This window comes from Pterocles gutturalis, unplaced genomic scaffold (assembly GCF_000699245.1).
Source record: "Pterocles gutturalis isolate BGI_N339 unplaced genomic scaffold, ASM69924v1 scaffold3154, whole genome shotgun sequence".
In the NCBI taxonomy this organism is placed as follows: domain Eukaryota; kingdom Metazoa; phylum Chordata; class Aves; order Pterocliformes; family Pteroclidae; genus Pterocles; species Pterocles gutturalis.
The window spans coordinates 182,763-204,303 of record NW_010130433.1 but is presented as its reverse complement, the minus strand read 5'-3'; the positions used below and the strand labels follow the sequence as shown (position 1 = coordinate 204,303).

The 21,541-nt window shown below is 35.2% G+C and overlaps 1 protein-coding gene across 1 annotated transcript in view; it reads left to right on the top strand.

Moving 5' to 3' along the window:
• Positions 1 to 21,541, top strand: part of CNTN5 (contactin 5) — a 186,763-nt gene that overhangs the window by 15,496 nt on the left and 149,726 nt on the right. The window contains exons 2-3 of the mRNA XM_010080210.1: positions 5,716 to 5,919; positions 19,821 to 19,923. Of these exons, the coding sequence (XP_010078512.1) occupies positions 5,716 to 5,919; positions 19,821 to 19,923 (307 nt within the window). The remainder of the gene's footprint in view (positions 1 to 5,715; positions 5,920 to 19,820; positions 19,924 to 21,541) is intronic.

Here is a 21,541-nt window from a genome sequence, read left to right as displayed (position 1 = left end):
ATTCTGTGGATGGTACACAGAATATCCATACAGCATGTTTGATGACAAAGGTGAAAACTGGTCTTGAGATAAAGCAAGGTTTCATATTTTCAGCAGGGGAGATTTAGGCACATATATTTCCTGATACTTGATTTTGCTTAAACAGAATATTTCTGAACGGTAAAGCAAAGTCGTCATGCAGATTTCATGGTTTATAGCTATGTATAGTCAATTCAGCCTGTAATCTTGAGTGCACTTTTTGCTGCTTTTTTTATCAATTAAAAAAAAAAAAGAAAAAAAAAAGAAAAAAAAATAAAAGAAGCAACTCCTTAAGAGTTGCTAAAACTCACAGATTATCTCAGATTTTGGCTGTCATCAGGCATCAGTACCATTTATTCATCAAGTACTGCCATCTTGTGGAATTGGAGTAATCAGAGGAAATCCTAAAGAGAGGAAGAGAAATATTTTTTCCCAACAGGATACTGGAGGAGATAGAGTTCTATATCTGCCACTGCATCACAAAAAGAAGATGCAAAACAGACTTACTTCTTGTACAAACTCCATAACTCCACAGCTCCACAGAAGTGCAATTATAGGATGTATGTTTGCGTGCTTTGCCCTTGAAGATGCATCATTTAACCATTGTATGGGCAGTACATTTGGGTTTTAGGTGGCCTTAAAGGAGTTCTTATGGCGACACTTGCTATGTCTTCACTTGACACAAGAAACACCACTTAGCTCACAGGACTGATGAAAAGGCTGTCCAGAAGCCTCATATCAAAAGGACTAAACAAGCAATTTCTCAGGAGAAAAGCCTTGAAGTAAATTGGGGAAACATTCAAGCACTAACAAACACAGGAGTGAATATTTGGTGCTATCTGAATGCTTCCAGCACATCTCTTGATACAATACTTAAGAGGTTGTTTCTTACTGACCCACATTGACAGAAAGACTTTTCCATTACCATAGTACTGACGTTTTCTGCATCAGAATGATATCTCCAAAAACACAATACAGCACTAGTAAAAGTGCTGATATTTCAGTACTCCAGCTTCATCCATTGTAGGAAGTATGTCACATTGTGACAGTTTAGGAAATAGTGCTGTTAAACAGAGAAAATAGATCTACAAAAATAATTTAAGAAATTATGGTAAACAAAATTTCACACTATAAATTCATTTTGGCAGGAGATAGATGCTCTCTTCTCACTGATTTGTCACCAAGTGAGTCAGATTTTCACCTACATAGCCCACTAAAATGTACTTAATGAAACACTGAAACAAACTGGACATTTGGAAGACTTTCCAAATGGCCTTCAAAAAACAGATACAAAGCTCCCTGGAGGCATTCTTCTGTAAACAAGGCTGGTCATTCATAAAGGGAAATATCAGTTTTGCAGCTACCAAAATTACTTAAATCATTTTCACACCAAGACTTTATATATAACAGAATTTACCAGCAGAAGAGTCCTCCAGCCCAAGCCTCAGGAGAATGCCAATTTATAATAGCTTTTATAATTCATAATTTTTCTGTCTTTTTACTCTCTGTTTCTGTTTGTGCTGATAAATAGCATCTGCGTAAAAGTTTCTTTTGTGTTGGCAGTCAACTGTAGTTTCCAGGAAGAGCTCTGCTTCTTTGTGGTTTTGGCATAGGTGTCACATTAAAAATAAAATAGTTGGGCATGGAAATAAAAAATAAACTCAGCATATATTCTGTAAATATACTCTAAACTTCTGTATACTGCAGTATTCACCATTTCCTGTTTTCACTTAAACTTTTTTCCCGATTGAAAGCAAAATTAGTACAGCATGGAGAAACCATTTACTCAGTCTTTTGTCAAAAGGAGATGACTTTAGAAGGTTCTCGTCTAGAGTAATTATTTTCTGATTTTACAGTTGTAGATTATTTAAATTTTGGTAGCACTGAGTTTTATCTTCAAAATCTCTTGAAGGCCACTTATTTACCTGTCAGTCTTGAGATGCATCTCTGGAGTTCAGTCTCCTATTAAAAAGTTAATACAATGGCAGTTGTGATTTGTACTTAGCCAAATTACACTGGTTTGGTCTTGGGCTTCTTGTTGTGTTCAAATGTTCAAAATGTTCACTCAGCAGTTTATGATTTTGTAAGAGTGGGATTTCAGATAGTATTTAAAGGCAAGCCTCTCTTCTTGTAGCTTACATGTACTCCTGTGCTGAACTGCTGTGGGACTTGTGGCATGTAACTAGATTCACTGTTGTTTAAGAACATTTTACTGTGTGTGCACTATAGATGACAGACTTTCTATAGATAGACAGTAATGCTTTAAATGTCGATTCTCCATCATTCTCTCTTCATTAGTTTGGTTTTTTTTTTAATAAGTCATTGCAATTATTTTGATATTCTCTTGTGCATGATACTGCCAGAAGAAAACAAAACAAAACAAAAACTCAGGTTTTGTACTTGGACAGTCTTCGTTAGCAATTCTGTGATTTAAGAACCCTAAATTTTAATTTTGCTGGCATACAAATTGGGAACAGCTAGAACCCCAGAATATGAACACCAATGCATGTTTCAACCTCTACTGTGGCTGCAAATTTAGAAGTGTGAGACATTTGTACAATGGATCAATGTCAAAGTACACCCATTTTCCCATAATTGCAGTAATTCTCTTAACAACCTTTTGTAAAATCACTCCTGCAAGATCATCCATCTATTTCTGTCGGATAAAAACTGTTGAGTCCCCAGATCCCAAGCCAGCTGTGGTTATCTCTGACTGTTCTGCGTAGCATGCATTGGAAATTGCAGAGTTTCCTTGAGATATTTCCACTGAAGCCCATGCATACTGTATGGACATAGCCCTCAAAATTGTATTTAAGAATTTGCTGAACTCATTAGCCAGGTCTAGAGAAACTTCAGAAACCATGTAAGGGGCTTTTCACCTGCAAAGAAGGTTCAGAATTCCAGATCATTTCCAGATCTGAGCCTTCAGATGCAAAGTCTTCAGGTATTTGAAAGTGTATTCCCAGGGTTTTGTTTTTTAGAAATGAAAAATAGTAGTAATTCCTTCAATGTCAATGGGCTGACAATGACCAAGAAATAAACTGTCAGCACTTTTGCCTGTGCTTTGGAGTTTGGGCTCCTGGCTGGAATACGGATGCTGTACGTATGCACAGATAAAAGCATTAACAGCAGCATAAATGGTTTAAGTTTTAGATTTGGCAGAAGTTCTGTTATTTTTTTTTTCTCAGTACTCTATCCCAATACCCATTCACTCATCACTCCATTTTTAACAACAAAAGTCATTTAGCAGGTGATAAAATGACAGTATCCCCCCGGATTAAGCACCAGCAAAGACTAAGTGTTCTATTTCCTTAGAGGCACAAAAATTTATTGCCTAAAATCAGTTTGTTAGGAGTAGGTCTAATTAATAAATGAATAATTAACTGCATGTGTTTTTAGGCTACACATGGAGAAAATTCTATTGTACGTGAACCACCAATGAACCTAAAATGTTGAGTACTTTATATTTGGTTTGAACTACTTCTAAGCCAGAGCAATTAGTAAGACTGATTGCTTTCCCTTTGAATTGGTAACAGGTGTCTTCAATTAAAGCCTATGCATTTTCCTTGAACTTGTATGTTCATCATCACTTTGTAAAATTTTATGCTGCCATGAATCATTTCTGCCAGGTAAGACATCAATGGCAAAATGTGGCAATGAAATTTTCAGAGAGAATTTGAGTTAATTAGTATTTTGCCTGAAACATAACAGAAGAGGAAGGAGATTTTGAACTCGGAGAGCTCTCTGTGAGCCCTGAATTCCTCAGGGACCTCTGTAGCCACTCAGAATTACAATTAGATCTGAAAAAGGGTTTAATCAAAAAGTCAATGAGGGCAGCTTAATTCCCTGTTTTGGAGAAGTCTTCCCCTCCTGTCAGGTAAAAATGTTTAGTCCTTTAACATAACATTTTTGTACTAATACCATCGGTTTTTCAAGAGAAAATTTTCATCTGACTTCACAACTAGACTGAACTTCCTTAAAGCTCATCCAGAACATCCTGCAGGTCACTGCTTGCGCTGTTGGCTTATACTGGTTGAAAAAGCAGTCGTTGTGCTTTTCTGTTCCTTTCCAACCACCATGCCGGGGATCAGTACAACATAAGGATAGAAAGAACAACAGATCAGCTGGAATCTCTAATGCTTTCTATACTGTTATAGACAAACTGCACACCGGGCTACGACATATATTTAGCTAGGATGTTAATGTATTTCACACTTCTCATACCATGAACAGCTGAACTAGTTTCTCTCCTATCATTAGCAGAAAAGCAAAAAGAAACATTTAAATTTTGAGGTGTTTCCTCTCACCCCTTTGACCCTTTCATTTTCCAGGTAACTTTATATCAAGAAAACACTTTGACTGTAGTGGGGATAAAAGTGTGAGAGAACCAGACTGACACACATGGAGTTATTGTCTTCGGATTGCCGCTGAAGCTGAGAGTAGTCACCTAAGAAATTTGAGTCTAAAAACTTGGAACTTACTTTACCAATGGAGCAGTTTACATCTTGGAGCAGTAGTAGGGACTTTAGCTACCTGAACTAGCTTTGGTTTTGCTAATTTTGGAGTCAGGTTTTTAAAGATTATCATGGGGGGTAGATTACAGAAGAAATTGCCTTATAGCTAATGTGCCAGTTTAAGTAGTGAAGAACATTTTTTTAAAGTGTGAAGACAAAATGAGACAGTGGAAGATAAGACTGAAAAGAGAACATGGGAAAAAGTATACATAAGGTTAAGGCTTTAAAGTCTGAATTGGTGGAACTCCACATGAATAATTCCCTGCAAGGTATTCCCTGCTAAATCAGAATCTCATTAACTCTACTGATACTTCTAATGCCGAGACTAATGCATCTAGCTTTTTAATAAATCATGATATAATCTCATACAGAATAATAGGAAATAATCTTTTTTTCTCAAGCAATTGTTATGAGTACAAAAGGAAAAGTACATACTTTTCAGGTGAACAGAAAGGCTTGTGGGATAAAAATAAGAACCAAAGTGCTGGATTTAGTTACCATTTTCAAAAATCACTTTGATTAGTCTGATCCATCAGATTATGAGTCAAAGCAGTTGGTAGCTTTGGTTTAAGGAATTATTCATTGAGTGTAGGGATTTAAACTGCATATAGGAAGGGTTCTGAGATTCTTTAGTGAAGCAGAGGTAGAAGAAGATAGAAGTCTAGTGCAGTAATACTACCTGCAAGGTAGGTTGAACAGTTATTAGAATCTGCTGGTTTTAAAAACAGATGTTCAGAATAAAACCTGTTTATACACACACTTGCAAAGTCTTGCCTAGCTCTATAGGAAGCATCTTGATATATTTCACTGCAAATTCAAACAAGTAGGGAAAAGAATGCTTTGTATATTACTATTGGCTTGACCTGAAAGATCAGAAAAAGGAATTATCTAATATTTTATGGGGTTTTTTTTCTGAGTCTGATGAACAATTTAATTATTTTTCTTGAACTAAATCTGTCTTCCCAGGGAACTTGTGGACTCAACATTTATGCTATTTTCAAAATTCCAAGGAGAGAAAAAAATATCTTCAATTCTAAAACAAATAAAAAGTTTAAAAAGCCTTTAGCTTTTGTTTTTTCTAGACGACTTAAATAGAGTTAATGAACATTCGTTGAGTGTATCCATTAACATGACACATTGTTTCCATAATTACTTTCTCTTATTTTTTTCTGTTTTCTTTTAGAGATCATCTATAGCTGGGTATTTAATGAATTCCCATCTTTTGTGGCAGAAGACAGCAGACGCTTCATCTCTCAGGAGACAGGCAATCTCTACATCTCCAAGGTGCAAACATCTGATGTTGGCAGCTATATATGCCTGGTAAAAAACACCGTAACAAATGCCAGAGTTTTGAGTCCTCCTACACCTCTGACACTGAGAAACGATGGTAAGAAAGGCATTATTTCTGGGTACCGCATGGAAGGAAAAATACTAAACCAAAAATTCTCTAGTTAATTTAAGAACCTTGATTTTATTGCTTTTCAATGCATGCATGCATTGAGTGCAGCGATCAGCAAAGGAAAGGTATTAATGGAGATGGTTTCTTTTAAAACATCTAACAGTTGTGGGAATATTTAGACCTCAGAAGGCTGGGGTGCAGTGTGAACCTCCTGATGTATTTTGTTTAGAGCAGTTACTCCTCCTTGCTACTCTGGCACTCTGTCAGTGACCAAGAAAAGCAAATCTCCTTTCTCAGTAATGTCTGTTTCTTTAGGGTTCAGCTCAGTTGCCTCAACCCACGTGGCCACTGACACACAGAGATACCCTCAGGCATCTGAGACTTCCACAGAGGACCAGCAAATACCACATAGGGCATACAGACCAGCAGCGGGATGCCAGGAGATACACATTCTTGCATCTCAGATAACACAGGACACACATGGTTAGACAACAGAACAGAGGCTGTATTGCTTAAAACTTTACCTGTTACTGTACAAAAGACCTGTTACACTCCCAGGCTTCAATTCAACACAGTAATCAGGTACCACCAAGAACACTACATTAGCTTTGATAATAGTTAGTAGGTAAACCAGGTAGTTTTGAATTTTGTCAAGGCATATAACTGCTGTATTTTTTTCTATAAACAAGTACCAAAATTTTATTATCAAAAAATGGCTTAGGATTTTTTCCCAAAAATCAAAAGAAAACACCTTCCAATAACATTTCTTTATGGAGCAATATGGAATTTCAATGCAAACGAGATGTAACTCTGATTCTGTTGGAATATCTGCCCATAGAGGCAACGGTGTTATTTGCTCTTTTGCAGCAAAAATTACTAATATTTATTACATTATAATTGCTCTTTGGTTTTGTTTTCTGTCAAAATAATGATATTTTCGAGAATAATAGTTAATAATTCCATAAGGGCCTATATTTTCATTTTCTCCAAGATGTTCCACATTTAATGATGCTTTCTAGTTCTTCAGAAATACAGTTCAGCAATCCAGCATGTGTGAATACATACTTGCATAAATCAGAAAGAAAGAAAGAGAGAAAGAGACTCTGAGGCTTTTGTCTTGCTTAAAGGTTTTTCTACAACTAAGACTAGTTCTGTGCTGTAGATTCATTACAAAAGCTGGACTTAAGCACAGATGACTTAGTTTAGCAAAGTAAAAAATATATTCACAGATTAGAATGGAATTAAGTTAATATTTATTCATCATAACAAGTTGAAATTTCTGTCTGCACAGCATGCAGTCTCTGCAGCAAAAAGGTGCATGATTTACTGTATCATTTCCTATTTTCTTTTGCTGCTTTAGCACCCATGCAAATTAATTGACTTTCAGGTGTTTAGTTTTTCTGAATTAACACAGAGACCTGAGCTTCTCAATATCAACATCTGAAAATTAAAAAAAAAAAAAAACAAACATTGACAGTCTTTTTAATCAGATTGATCTCTGACAAAAAAATAGATTTTTATTGTCATATTTGTTATTCATATCTTGGTCTATTGTTTCATTATGGCATTTCTTCATGCTTTTGCTGGGTTCCAGTTTTGTGCAGAAATTCAACAGATTAATTATCCATATTGTAGTAACAGTACATAGGCACACAATGCAACATAAGAAATGGAGAGAGTAAATAAGGATAAAGGCAGCAGTCTACATCACTGAGCTAAGAACAAAATCTGTGAAGGAAAACTCCACAGATTTTCTTAAATGTCAAGTGGGTAGTATATACCAGACTCAAGCAAATGTGTGTTTCACAGCTGGCTGTCACACAACTGTGATAATCCAGCCTTCTGAACTGAACTGGAGTACTTGGGAGGCATTTGCCCACAGATGAACTGCTCCTCAACAATTTCCTGATTTATTTTTTCACATGCATGAATTGCTACTAGGCTTCCGTGCCTTAATTTTTATCTGGTGGGATTTCTGAAAAGCCTCATTATTGTAATGGAGTTCTTTACTATTTCTTAATAAATTACTTGCTTGCTTGTATGACTAGGCAAGTTTCTCAGTGAAGAGACCCAGGCTTTCTATCTAGCCTTGCAGTCTCCATAATCCTACCCTGAAAAAATATTCAGGAAAATTCTGTTTGCTAAATCATATGTATTATTGAGGACTTCTCCCTCATTCTACCTCCTCCACGGAATGCAGTAGTATGGGCCCTTTAAAAACTATCTGGGATCACAATTAAAATATTCCATTAAAGTACTGTACTTTTTCTTTTTGATAGAAATTGCTTTAGGTTATATTGTCTTGTCCATTGACAAATATTAAAGGGCGATGACAGAGTTTAAAAAATATATATACATTATACTCCAATATATGGGATACTACAGCTGCTGAAAAGAGGTGTTGATAGAGTCAAAGAAAAATAGAGTAATTTGCAGAGAAAGAAACAGCTGAGCATAACAAGAACCTTGAACTTTACTAAGGAAGTGAGAAATTAAGACTGGCATTAAAAAATAAAATCTGAGTACCTGAAAATTTGCTTGACAATATGTTGCTGAGTTCTGTTATATGATTTTGAATATGGCTTTTTAAGCTTTTTGATTATAAAATGAATTGAATCACTTTCAACTTTTCAAATATTTACTTAAGTTTAAAAACCCTATAGCTTTCTGAGTTCTAATAGTTGACATCACAACTGACATTATCCTACGCAGTCAGCACATTTGTCAGAAACCACTGGAAGAGCTTGTGGTTTTAAACAGCTTTTACAAATGGCAATATATAAATAAAACAATTCATGCAGCCTGTATTCTCCGGACATATGTATCATCAACTCAAAATATTCTATTTGACGTATTTATCATCATCTCAGTTTTTTGTGTATAAACAGTACCTGTACCCAGGGGACTGGACAACTTGAGATGAAAACATGGGTCTCTATTTATCTATGAGGAAGAAGTGGAATAATATTAAGGCTTCGTATCAAACTCTGCAAGAATGTAGGAACTTCCTGGGCTTTTATTAATCTTTTATTTCTTTCCTGATGTGTCTCAAAGGCAAACTTAGCTCCTTGATGTGAAGCAAATTAAATAAAAACATCAAGAAATCCTTCAATGGATTCTGAATAAAATAAATACCTCATTTGTTCAGATGTCCTTGGCAATCAGTCATTTCATACAATTCAATTTCACTTCAAGCTGGGTTATAAAAACACTCTGAAATTCTATCTGAGGAGATAAAAAGTTTTAGCAGGAAAAAAATATACATAATTTAATTAACTTCCTTTATAACACATTAGAAACTTGGAGGAATTATTTAATAACTGTTTACAAATAATAAACAGGGTTGTTAAAATGGATCTTTGCAGGCTTGGATGCTGATTGGGAGCAGTAAATTATCTTGACTAATAAAAACAACAGAAAGCCTCTTCAAATTTAGGAAATAAAAACCTAGGGAGTATAAAACACTTGATGCTTGATAGCATAAGGCAGTTATTTCAATTTCACACATTTTCATTCCAGCTTTTCTTCCTTTTTTTTATTTCGCTTGAAAAGATGTTAACTTTAACATTATTACTGTACAAGAGAGAATTAAGTAATTCTTCATTTTATCTCTGTGTAGATACTGCCCAGTGGCTTTACTACAGTGAAATTTCCAGGGGAAAAGAGAACCTGTACAATTTCAGAGATCAGAGGATACTTTCTACTGTGTTACATTAGAGCAAATTAGTTTATACCTCAACAGAGGTCAGTGTATCTGACCAGACATATTCTCATGTAACTGAATGAAGATGTTAACCTTCAATTTTTAATTTTTTTTCCATGTCATCAAAGTTTTGTGAACTGAATCCTGTCTGTTCTAAATCTGTTGATTAAATCTGTGTGATTGTTTCACATAATGATAGAATGTATAGTTAACAAGGTATTAAGGATGTTCATTTCTACTTTTCCATGACAGTGAAAATATAAACGTAGGCAGGAAGTTTTACAGAGGGCTCCTACATAATAACCCTTTACAGAGTGTTTCAGAGAGTTTGGAGCACAGCTCAAGTACACTATCAAACAGCAAAAAAATTTCAAAGACACTATTGTAAAAGATTTAGCTTAAAAAAAAAAGTATAGAGAAAGTATCCTGTGATGGTCTTTTGACAATACAAAAGGGCTGAACCCAGGGGAGTATTTCAGGAGAAAAATTGGGAAAGTTTTGGAAAAGATTAGGTTTCAGCATTCAGTGTAGAACAAGAACTCTTACACGGTAAAACAGTTTGCTTTGAGTTTAGTTTACTTTGAGCTTTGTTAAGATTACCGCTTTCAAGGAGTTTTAATTGTTAAGTTTTCCCACTACTTTATAGAAACAGTATCTGCTGGAAATGAATATGTTATTTTTTTTAATTAGCTGAAGTAATGTAGGATTCTAGATATGCTTCATCTTGCACATCTTCTTCACTCACGTTTTCTTGCTTTGCCTCTCCTCCTGATGATTTATGAAACTATTACACAAAGAAAAGAGTTAACCGATTCATGTACAGAGTATAAAAAGCATAAAATAAATGAACTGGAGAAAAAAATATTCCTCTAAATTCAACTCAGGATTAAGAATGATGATGCACTGAACTGTAGCTATTAAGATTTCAGACAGTGTATTGGTAATATTTTAATTAATGGTGTCTAAATTAAAATTTGTACAAACTGACAAAAATAGCCTTCAAAGTTGCAAATGGTTTCAGATTATTAAAAATGATCATACCTAATGTTATATATTTTACTGTCTCAGGATCTTAGATACAATTCACAAGTGACTGCTTGTTTTGCAATCATGGCCTACAGTATAATGTACAAGTAAGGATGACTTATTAGTTTGGTGTTCTTGTCAGCATAGTGAAAGGATTGTGAATAACAGGAATTTTGCTCGAGTTAAGGACTGCAGTAAGTTTATAACAAGAATGATTTGTTGCTTTTGGGTCTAAAACAATGGATATTCCATTAGCTGTTGCCAATGAAGGAAAAATTTTAGTTTTATCTTTCTGGTTGAGGAAATAATACATACTTGTATCTGCATGGTTATATAAGGAGTCTCAACTGAAAAACATTTCCCATTTAGGAAGGTCTTTCCAGTTAATTAGATAACAATGCATATTAGTGCAACACTACTTTGTGTCGTAATTTATCAGAACCAAATGAAAAATTCCTCTCTGGAAGCTGCAAAAATTTTGACACTTTTGGTACTTAAGTGGAAAGTGGATATTTTATATTCATCTTGTAAAAGAACTGTGCTGGTTTCAAGAAAAGTGGAGCTTAAGGTCGTATTAGAAGTACAAATGAAAATGTAATTTACTATAGGAGAAATGAGGTTCTTTGAGAACAGTAAAGCTGCCATCAGAAAGATAATCAGAAACCCTGTGAAAATTAAATCCTCCTCCTAATCGTTTAGATTAATTAATATTTTCCAGGTTTCTGAATGGCTTTTGTGAGTCTGACCTGGATGAAGAGCAGGCAAATGGAAAGGAGGAAGAACAAACATTGGTCAGTGATGCCTAAAAGAAATCTGCCAAAGAACTCTTGTGCCAAGTTCAGCACAATCTCCTCCCCTGTAAAAATAAAATGGAAGAAAAAAAGCAATGATAGTTCTCTTGGCTTTTTGTTGACTCATATTCTTAAACCTCTCAAGCAGGATGACTTGTTTTCTAGTGTAGTGAGTCCTGATTTTTCTTTATTTGCATGGCTGGCTGCTCAGAAAAGTTATCTACATACATAGTCAGTGAAAATGTTCAGGTTATCATGTTTCCGTACAAATATATATGCACAAATCTTTGTACTGGAATGTTCTCTACAAGCCATTTCAGGTGTCCTCATTCATCTCTGAATGTAAAAAGGGTGAAGTTTGTTCTCATCCAAGGCCAGATATGCTGGGTTTAGCAGAAGAGCTTAGATGCTAAATTACACATATGTGAGAAATTTGATGAATTGAAGTCTAGGTTATGACTCAGTAAAGACTTCCCTACACAGAGAGAGCCATCAATCTTGGTCATAGTTACTGCTTGACATTTTCAAAGGCAGGGAAACAGAAATCTCTGCAGCCCAAACTGTAGACTAGAAATTTTGGCCTCTCATTTGAAGAACTAGAGAAAATACCACTGCTAACCTCATTACTTATTCTGAGCTTTTGTATCCTCAGGGTTTGGCCTCTGTTCCCTTTACTTCACTCATAACACAACCACTCACAATTGAAAATGAAGTGCTTTTAGTTGTATTTTCAGTTTCAGAAAGGTAGAAAACTCATGTATATGTATGACATTTATACACGACATTTATTAGTTATAAATAATTAATTTTAAAAATATTCCAAGATAGGAATCCTATTCCTAGAAAGTGTTTTCTAGACAGAGGGTAAGTGTTGGACTAGTGAAGTGGAGTATAGTTTAAAAATGGGTTTTAAAATGGGAAGAGGAAAGTTTTACTTAACCTTTAGTTAAACATTTTGCTTTGGTTAAATGTGACCTTCTACATTTATATCTCCATAATTAGAAACACATGAACATCTTATCCTCCAGTTGTAAACTAGAGAAAAGTTTGTTCTCTTCTTGTGCTGTATTCATTAAGATTTTTTTCCAGAAACTGAATTACTAAATTTTCTTTGATATTAGGATAGATTCTAGAAAAGACTTCTTTCCGTACAGTGATATGGGATAGGATTTGTTCTCTGAATAACATATGAAAACATATGAAAGGATAAATTTATAGCTCAAAACTTGGCTAAGTGGAAGGAATATTGTGGACAGTTATAATAAAACAAACATTCCCACAGTAGAATTTTAGAGACTTAAGACAGACTCTAGTCCTTCCATTTAGAATAACATTAATGGCAGGCGAGTCAATAAATTCTCCCCAATGCACTGAAAATTTCTGCTGCAATCAGGATGTAATGGTGGATATCATAATTATATATGACTTAATTCTGTTTGTACCATGAATTTAGCATCATTTTAAATGTGTGTATTCAGGGTTGTCTCTTACGAGTAAGTATCTTTAATGGTAGAGATCTTAAGTGAAAATGCTAAATATTCACTTGTCACAAAAAGACCGACATGATAGACAACCTTAGTTTGCATCAAAGATTACTGAGAAGAGTAGAAATTATACACTAACTTTTCTGCCAGTTTCTTAGTCAAGATTTTCTTGGGTTAGGATACATATTCACACGACAGATGATAAATACAATGTGGTAGGAAACTCAACTTGTGATCTGTAGAATTATTAGGAAATTCTAGTATGACAAGTTAATCACTCTTCAGGAGGTTCCCCAGAAACTGTGAGGAACATCCAAACTAATAAGAATCCAGTAAGGATAATTTTGTGATTAGAGCACTGACCAGTCTGTAAGAGAACTGGATTAACATTCCTACATTATCTGATTAAGATCAGGGACTTCACCCAAAGCTCTCAGGCAAACTCCCTTAATCACTGTACTATGGGAATTGAATAATTTGCTAACAAAATAGTGGCAAGTATAAAACTGTGCCTAATCTTTCCCCTGAGTACAGGAAATCTTTGGCTTTCATTTTCTCCCTAGAACTCTGCTGATGTTTAGCCAGGAATCATATTCTTTTCTAGCCACTGTCTTAAAAGCTTATAAGCCACTTATTCAAGTGTTCTCTGTAACCTGTTCCATTCAAAATTAGTTTCTGAAGTAAATTAAAAAGCTATTACTTAAACAGTTGGAAACAAACCCAAATCATTTTAGCCAGAAGGGTTTAAGGAGCCATCATGGAAGCTTATGTTCTGGGAGATTCAAGAGGGTAGTTAAGATCTGGAAGGCTAACGGAACAGAAGCATTGGCCTCTAGACAGCTGGAGTCCTGATTTCTCAGTAGTCTGATTTTTTTTTTTTTTTTCTCCTTGAAGGGAAAAAGTCTTCTTGTGTGGTACAGTCATAGAGTCACAATTTTTCTACACTCTTCATTTGAGGTTGTAAAAGTCATGGTGTGGCAGGCTAAATGAAGAGGTAGAACAGTTCTTTTCAAAGTGATAATGACATATTCTGTCTGTACATCTTTCAGCTGTGCTTAGCTGAAAGGACTGACAGTCAGAAATGGTTCTTTCTACTTTATTCCATTCTCCATTTCCATTAAATGACCCACAGGGGATAATGTAGAGATTTAGCTATAGTGATATCTGTAAATGTTTGAAACTCTATTACATCTGTTCCTGGGGTATGTGGGCACCTCACAATCACATTACTATGATTACAATCACATTACTGTGATTTAGTGCATTGTGTCATCTCTATATTTTGATTAAAAACTAAAATGCAGACAACAGTGTAGCTAAGGGTTCATAGGACACTTTGCATAGCAGAGATTTTAATTCAAATCACAAATTTGCAGCCATGTCAGAGAAATAACTTGTTAAGTGAAGCTACTTATTAAAATTTAATGTTATTTAATGAAGATTTTTCCTTACCTGAGTTGGAGAATATGTAATAATTGCTCTGTGATAATTGCATTGTTGTAAAAAAATACCTGAAGGAGGGAACACGAACAATCTCTTCTATAAATATTGAGCTCCGTTTCTGCCTGTGTGACTAACAAGCTATTAATTCTAACAAGGTCAAGCTGTGCTTAGTCCTGAGAGATATTCAGTTATTTGAATAGGTGCCTTTTTCAGTAATCAGAGATATAACAGAAGGCTTATTAGTGTTTCGTCTCAGTTCAGCTTCACCCGTCCAGGGAAGACTCTAGCTGGATAGAAATGTGGAGAGCTCTCTTTCTCGTACATGCTGAAAAGGCAGAGACCCAGAGACTGGGAAATGTAAGCTGGGATGACTTGTTTCAGAATAAAGCCCAGGGGTAAGATTTACTTAAACAAACAGGAAAGTTTGGCTTTTAACCCCTCTTTAAATTCCAGACAAAATTTCAAGATCTGAGAAATCAGATGTGTCGTGAAGTGATGCATTTCATACCAATCACAAATTCAGCACTTTCATACCCAGAACTGAACTCAGCTGAAAGGCAATGCTTGTGAAGTAGGGAGTGCAGTAAACTAAGTAATTAGCCTAAGGAAGACTGAATCATGGGAAGGTAAAAGACTGTCTGAAAGGATCTGTTTTCATGGGAAGGCAGAGCAGAGGAGCATTGAGAACAGCTCCCCGTTCCTCTGTAGTGCTCAGACCACATGAGCTCTGTGATCTGTTAGCTGCTTGAAAATTGTATATTATGTTCTTATTCTGTGTTGATCAATTTTATTTATTGTTATATTTCATGTTTGATAACTGGAAATAAAAAATGACTGAGAAAATTTTTTTTGGCTTTAACCAAACCTCTGAAAGAGAGTCGTGTATGTAAGTCTGAGAGAGATTGATTCTAATACACATAACTCAAGGCCTCAATATTTCTTAAAAGTCCAGGTCCTTTCTAACACCTGATACAATGTGCTAGTTTATGCTGGGATAGAGTTACTTTTCTTCGTAGTAGCTAGTATGAGTCTGTATTTTGGATTTGTGCTGAGAACAGGGTGTTGATAACACACTGATGTTTTAGTTGTTGCCAAGCAATGCTTACCTTAAGCCAGGGGTTTTTTCAGCTTCTCATACTGCCCCTGCCCAGGATATAAGCTAGGGGAAATAGACCAGGGGCAGCTGCTGCTTGGGGACTGGCTGGGCATCAGTCAGCAGGTAGTGAGTGGTTGCATCACTTGTTTTTCTTGGAGTTTGTCTCTTTTTTTTGTTGTTGTTTTCCTTTCATTACAATTTATTATTAGTAGCAGTAGTATTAGTGTTATTAGCATTAATTTTTATTTTATTTCACTCATTAAACTGTTCTTATCTCAACCCATAAGTTTTCTTACCTTTTTCCTCCAATTCTCTCCCCCATCCCACTGAGTGTGGGGGTACGCAACCAGCTGCATGGTTATTATAGTCAGCTGAGGTTAAACTACAACATACAAACAAAAATCTTGATGAAAATTAAGGTGGAGGCTGTTTTACCATTACTGACTTACAGTGGCCAAAACAGAAACTGTGAAAAATTAAGAGCCTGGAGCTGCAACAACCATAGCAAAGCAATTATAATGTAATGTGGGAAGGTAAGGCCTTGGTAATTCCCTTGATGTCTATGCAACTGTAATGGCCTCCTTGGTCTCAAAGATCATAAATAATAAGGATGAAAAATATCTCTTTGCAATAATAGACTTTTGTTTCCTAATTTTCATAGAGACACCAAACAATTGCTCAGAATTTTTTCTACATTTTTCTGCTAGTTGCTGCAGGCATGTCACTTGCTAGTGTAACAATAACTCAAAGAGCAGGATGTTGTACAAAGCATTAGTAGATCAGGATTTCATTGGAAATATGAAACAATCACATGACTTGCAAGGAACATTCAATACTTGTACAGATTGCACCTACTAAATGGAGTTAATGTAAGTTGAAAACATAAGATCCAAAAGACAATATTAACCCTTAGGTGTGTTCATACGTACTGTATTAGTTTAAAGGCAAGAATAATTTAATCCTGTTTTAGGTTGCATTTTTTCAGAGCTACAAAAAGCAAACGTTTAATAGCATATGACAATTCAACACAATGATTTTCAGGAAAAAAAGTCTTACACAAAAGCAAAAAGAAGTCTTACACAAAACCGGAAAAAAGCTTTTTTATATAATTGAATCACAAAACCTGTCAGCAAGTATGTGCAGTCAACAGACGCCAGAGATTTTAAAGGAACACCTCAGGAGTATAAGGCTGCATCATAAAACCTAAATGAACTATTTTCAGTAGTGTTCACTACAAGGGAACTTAGGGAAGTTCCCCTAATGAGACTGAAATTCTCATAACTGAAGTTTCAATAGAATAAATTTTGGAAGAAATATTGATAGTACAAATGCTAACAAATCCCCAAGGCCAAATTCATATACAGAAGGAAGCGGGATGTATCATTTTCCTTCGCTGACCCTCACACGTAGAAGGAGTGTAGGAAGAAATTATGCTTTTTTTTTTAAAAAGGGGACTCCAAGGAACATCTGATTTAAAGGCAGTAAGTCTGACTTTTCTGTCAAGTGTTTTGATAAAAAATACATAGAAAAATATGATTAGTAGAATTGTATTTATCACATTACCATACAGCAATCTTACCATGCAGTCATATGCCATGAACCCAGCTTTTGAAGAGGGAAGACATGCTTCAATCTGTATACAACTTTCCTGAAGAGTCATGGAGAATATGAATAGGAATGGTCAAAGTAACACTGTGTACTTTCATTTCAAATAGCTCTTGACAAGGTCACTCATCAAAGGCTGTCAAGGAAATTATATTCTCAGAGAGGCTGAAAGACCACCCTATTTTGAATTAACAACAGATTAAAAAAATCCACCTTTTGTAGGAGTATCTGATCAGTTTGAAGAACTGGGACATTGTCAGTGAAGCCACAGAATACTTTTATGGGACTTCATGATTCAACACATAAACAATCAGGAAAGAAAATTAACACAGAGGTAGAAAAGCTTGTTGATATAAAATTATTAAAGATAGTTAAAATTAAAACTAACTGTGAAGAGCTGTAACAGCATATCATGATAACAGAGTGGATAGTTGATAAATAAGGTCAACCAGTACAAAACCTAAATGTAAAAATGTAATACCTTGATTGGATAATATGGGTGCCATTGTGGATGAACACGAACTCAAGTGGAAAAAGGCATATGGAACTGGATCATGAGAAAAGCAATAAAGAACAAACAAACAACAACAACAACAAAAGTGCAAAAACACTGTGATAGGAAGATCTACAGCTTCAATAATGCTGTGCTGTTCTCATCTTCACATCTCAAAATGATAGAATGGAATTTGAAACTGCAACATGGGTACTAGGAGTGATCGCAAGTTTATTAAAGATTCATTGTAAGGAAGGATTAATAGTCTGGGATTCTTTAGTCTGTAAAAGACAGAGCTAAAAGGGGATATGAGAGATATCTTATAAAAAAATGAATGAATCAACTGAAATTAATCAGAAACTGCTATTCATAATCACAAAAAAAAGGCAGAAAACTGTAAAAGAAGTCACTAGGAATGTAATTAAATGATGAAATTTATTGACACAGTACAAACTATTGGGAATATGTTTTTTATGACAGATTAGGCTAGGAATTATTTCAAAGTAGGCTAGGGAAAATTTTAATTGACTACTATTTGGTTGATGTGCTGAGTTTATTTATATACCCAGGATACAAAGGTTCATTTCCTTTTTTCTACAAAAACATGCCTTTTAAGCTTTAATGACAGAACTGGTTCAGTATTTGCATTTTCATACAAGTGGAAGCATTTCTCCGAAAGTTCACAAAACAATGTGAAAACATTGATTTAGTAATGTTTTTGAGGAGAAATGGGTCACTGTTGCTAGTATGTGTAATACTCGCATGATTATGTTTTTTAAAAAGAAATCTACTGCTACTTATAAAGCCATGTTATTTATGGAGTTACATTATTTGAATTAATAGTGTTTTATGCTTTCTAATTCGTTTGTTAGATTCACATATCAAACACATTTAGACTTTCTAACTAAACGTAAGCCCCCAAAGACTTTTCTAAATGCATGTTTAGACTTTCTCCCAAAACAAACCCACAGGAGCCTGTGAGACAACAGAAGGAAGCGAGCCCAGACCCACTGGAAACTCCCAAGTCCCATGAGGAACATTTGAAGGGCTAGAAGTATATGTTTTACCATTTCAGCCTTATATGTTATGTTTTGCCTTAATAAGTTGTGGGTTGTTTTTTCTGTCTATCTCTGCCAGCTGGTTTCTCAGCTGCAAATCTAATATTCCCCTACTTCCATGTTCCTCCTTCTGATCCTTTCTTTTCTTTTTCTTGCATAAGATATCTCTTTTCTCTGCTTTCTTTTCCTCTCTTCTTCCTATTTGCTTGCTATAAAATTCTTTGGAGACTCTTGACCAATTTTTATATATTTAGTCTAGGCTTGTCTTATTGCTACTATGTCCACAAGTCAGATTTTATTCCATTTTCTTCATCTAAAAATATGAACAATTCTTACTTTGTTTAATATAACTTTAGTTCCTGAGTACCGCTTCCCCTAGTAGCCCATCTTGTTTCTAACCAAACACATCTGTTAGAGTCATATTTTTTTCCTGCCATGCTATGACATTTCCTCTAAGTAGCATAAAATACAAACATCTCACCTTGCCTTATAAAACCTGTCTCACTTCCCTTCTCATTTCTCATTTCCTAAACTCTTGTGATTCTACAAAGCTGTCAGTCACTCCACAGCAAATTCCAGATAACTCTGTTGATCTCAATGTTTACATTTTTCACATTTCTGAATGTTTTTCTAGTTGTATTTTATAGTACTAAGCGTGTCGTCCTGACAAAATTAATCATCTCCCAAATTAAAAGGGTCACTGAAAATGAAATAACTGAACTTTGTGTGTCTCTGCATATCTGTGTTTGTATCTGCATACACAAATGCTCTTACATCGAGTTTTTCTTGCTGAGCTTAGAAGGTCCTCTGTAGAACACAGCATGATATGTTGATTTATTTGTCATAATTTTCACTGCACTGCTAAGAAAAGCTTTGCTCTATCAAAATTCTCACCCATCTAAAACTGATTGCCTGCTTTAATCTTTCAGAATGTAAATATTAACCCCATGTTTGAGAAAATAAATCCTTTTTCTTAAGCTCACTGTTGTGCTGTTGGTAACCCTGAACACTATTTTAGAATATGTACACGGCCTGAGCAGAGCACATCAGATCAAACGAAGCTTCCTCCATCAATTACTAGCTTTACTGCTGGGCAGGTTCAAAAAGCAAGCCACAGGGTTTTTCTGTGACAATCTCAGCAAACGGAAACTTGATGCTATTTCATATTTTAAGCATTCTTTATTTTCTAGGTGTGATGGGGGAATATGAACCAAAAATTGAAGTCCATTTTCCTTACACAGTTACAGCTGCAAGGGGAACCACTGTTAAAATGGAGTGTTTTGCACTTGGCAAGTAAGTACAGATTCTTTCATAATTAGACATCATTGCTTATTAAGACGTGACATGCCTAATTTGTTGTTTCATTATTTTGTTGGATTTCATTTTCGCAGACAGTCCTTACTGCACACTCAAAGTAACCAATTGACTAAGTAGCCAATTATGAATTCCCTGCCCAGCCATTCCTGTGGACAGTAATTCACTCAATTTAAAAGCCTCTCTGTCAAAATGGGAAGTAACATTCTTGTAAACAGAAAGAGGAAAGGGGTTTTTTTGAAAATTTAGTCAGACTCACGCATTTATTCACTGCAATACTATAAATCAGTAAATTAGATTTTATTCTGCCAAAATTTCGTAGTTGGAGAATAAACAATATTAGAAGCTTTTTTTTCCCCCAAATGCATAATTTATGTATGAAGCTAAGAGCAGAATGTTTTAAACATGTCCTAACACATTTTGTGGCAGTGCCAATTCTCTAATTTCTACCAGACCTAGTAGCACTACTAGAGAACAGGTGTTTAATATTCATGTCAAGGGGGTTTTTATATGTTTATTGATAAATGAGTTTAGGGAGAGAAAGGCTTTAAAAATACCATTTTACTATTTCATACAAATTTAAGAAAAAGTGAAATTACTTCTATACACTATTCAGATTACAGAATATAGGATTAAATTGATAGGACTTCAATTTTGTTGTGGCAGTTACTATAATTACTGTTGCCAAGAATAAGGGTGGCAAGGGTAGTATACAGTCAGACAGAACTAAGAAGCAGTTGTAGTGATTCAAAGAAATTATTCTTTCTTCTGTACATTTATGTAGCTAAAACCAGGTGTTCCATCAGTGATATTTCCCTAGAGACATATAAAGAAATTCAGAGTGTAGGTTGTTTTCAAAAATACCCTATCACATTCTGTGATTCTGTGTGTGTTGAAAGAAATCTCACTGCCTTTAATTCCTTTCATTTCCTTTTTATAGTGGTGTTCCTTTTGGACATGTCCCCCCCACCTTCCGAAGTCGGGCTGCTCAATATCATATATTCTGCTTGTTTTTCTAGTTCATAGCTTGTCAAGGCACACACAGGTTCCTTACAGCCTGGCTTTGATTAAGAAATAGGGGAAGGATTTGTGACTCTTGCAGAGGAACTTCACAAATCAGTTAGTTTGAGGGGTACGGTATCCTCCATACCATTTTTTCTTACTTATTTACCCAAGTAGGAGAAAAACATAAGAGGAAAGGAATTTTAAAGCAATATTTTCCTGAGGATCACCACTCCAACTTGCTCAGCAGGTCTGGTTTTTCAGAACAACCTTTCAAAGCCTGTCTCTACTACCTGAGAAGGCTTTTAAAATGTTTTTTTTGACCTTCATGTGTCCCTGGTCACTGTATTTTTTCTTCAGATTTCCTTTCAAAGCCTGTCTCTACTACCTGAGAGGGCTTTTAAAATGTCTTTATAGTCATTTTGACCTTCATGTGTTACTGGTCACTGGATTTTTTCTTCAGATTGTTGTCTTAACAGTTCCTATTTACTGTCTGGATGAGATATGTCTTAAACTTGCTTCCCTTCTTGCCTGTTTTTCCTGTTTGACCAACATCCAGATACTCTCAGGTAGCTGGTCATAAAAAATTACAGAG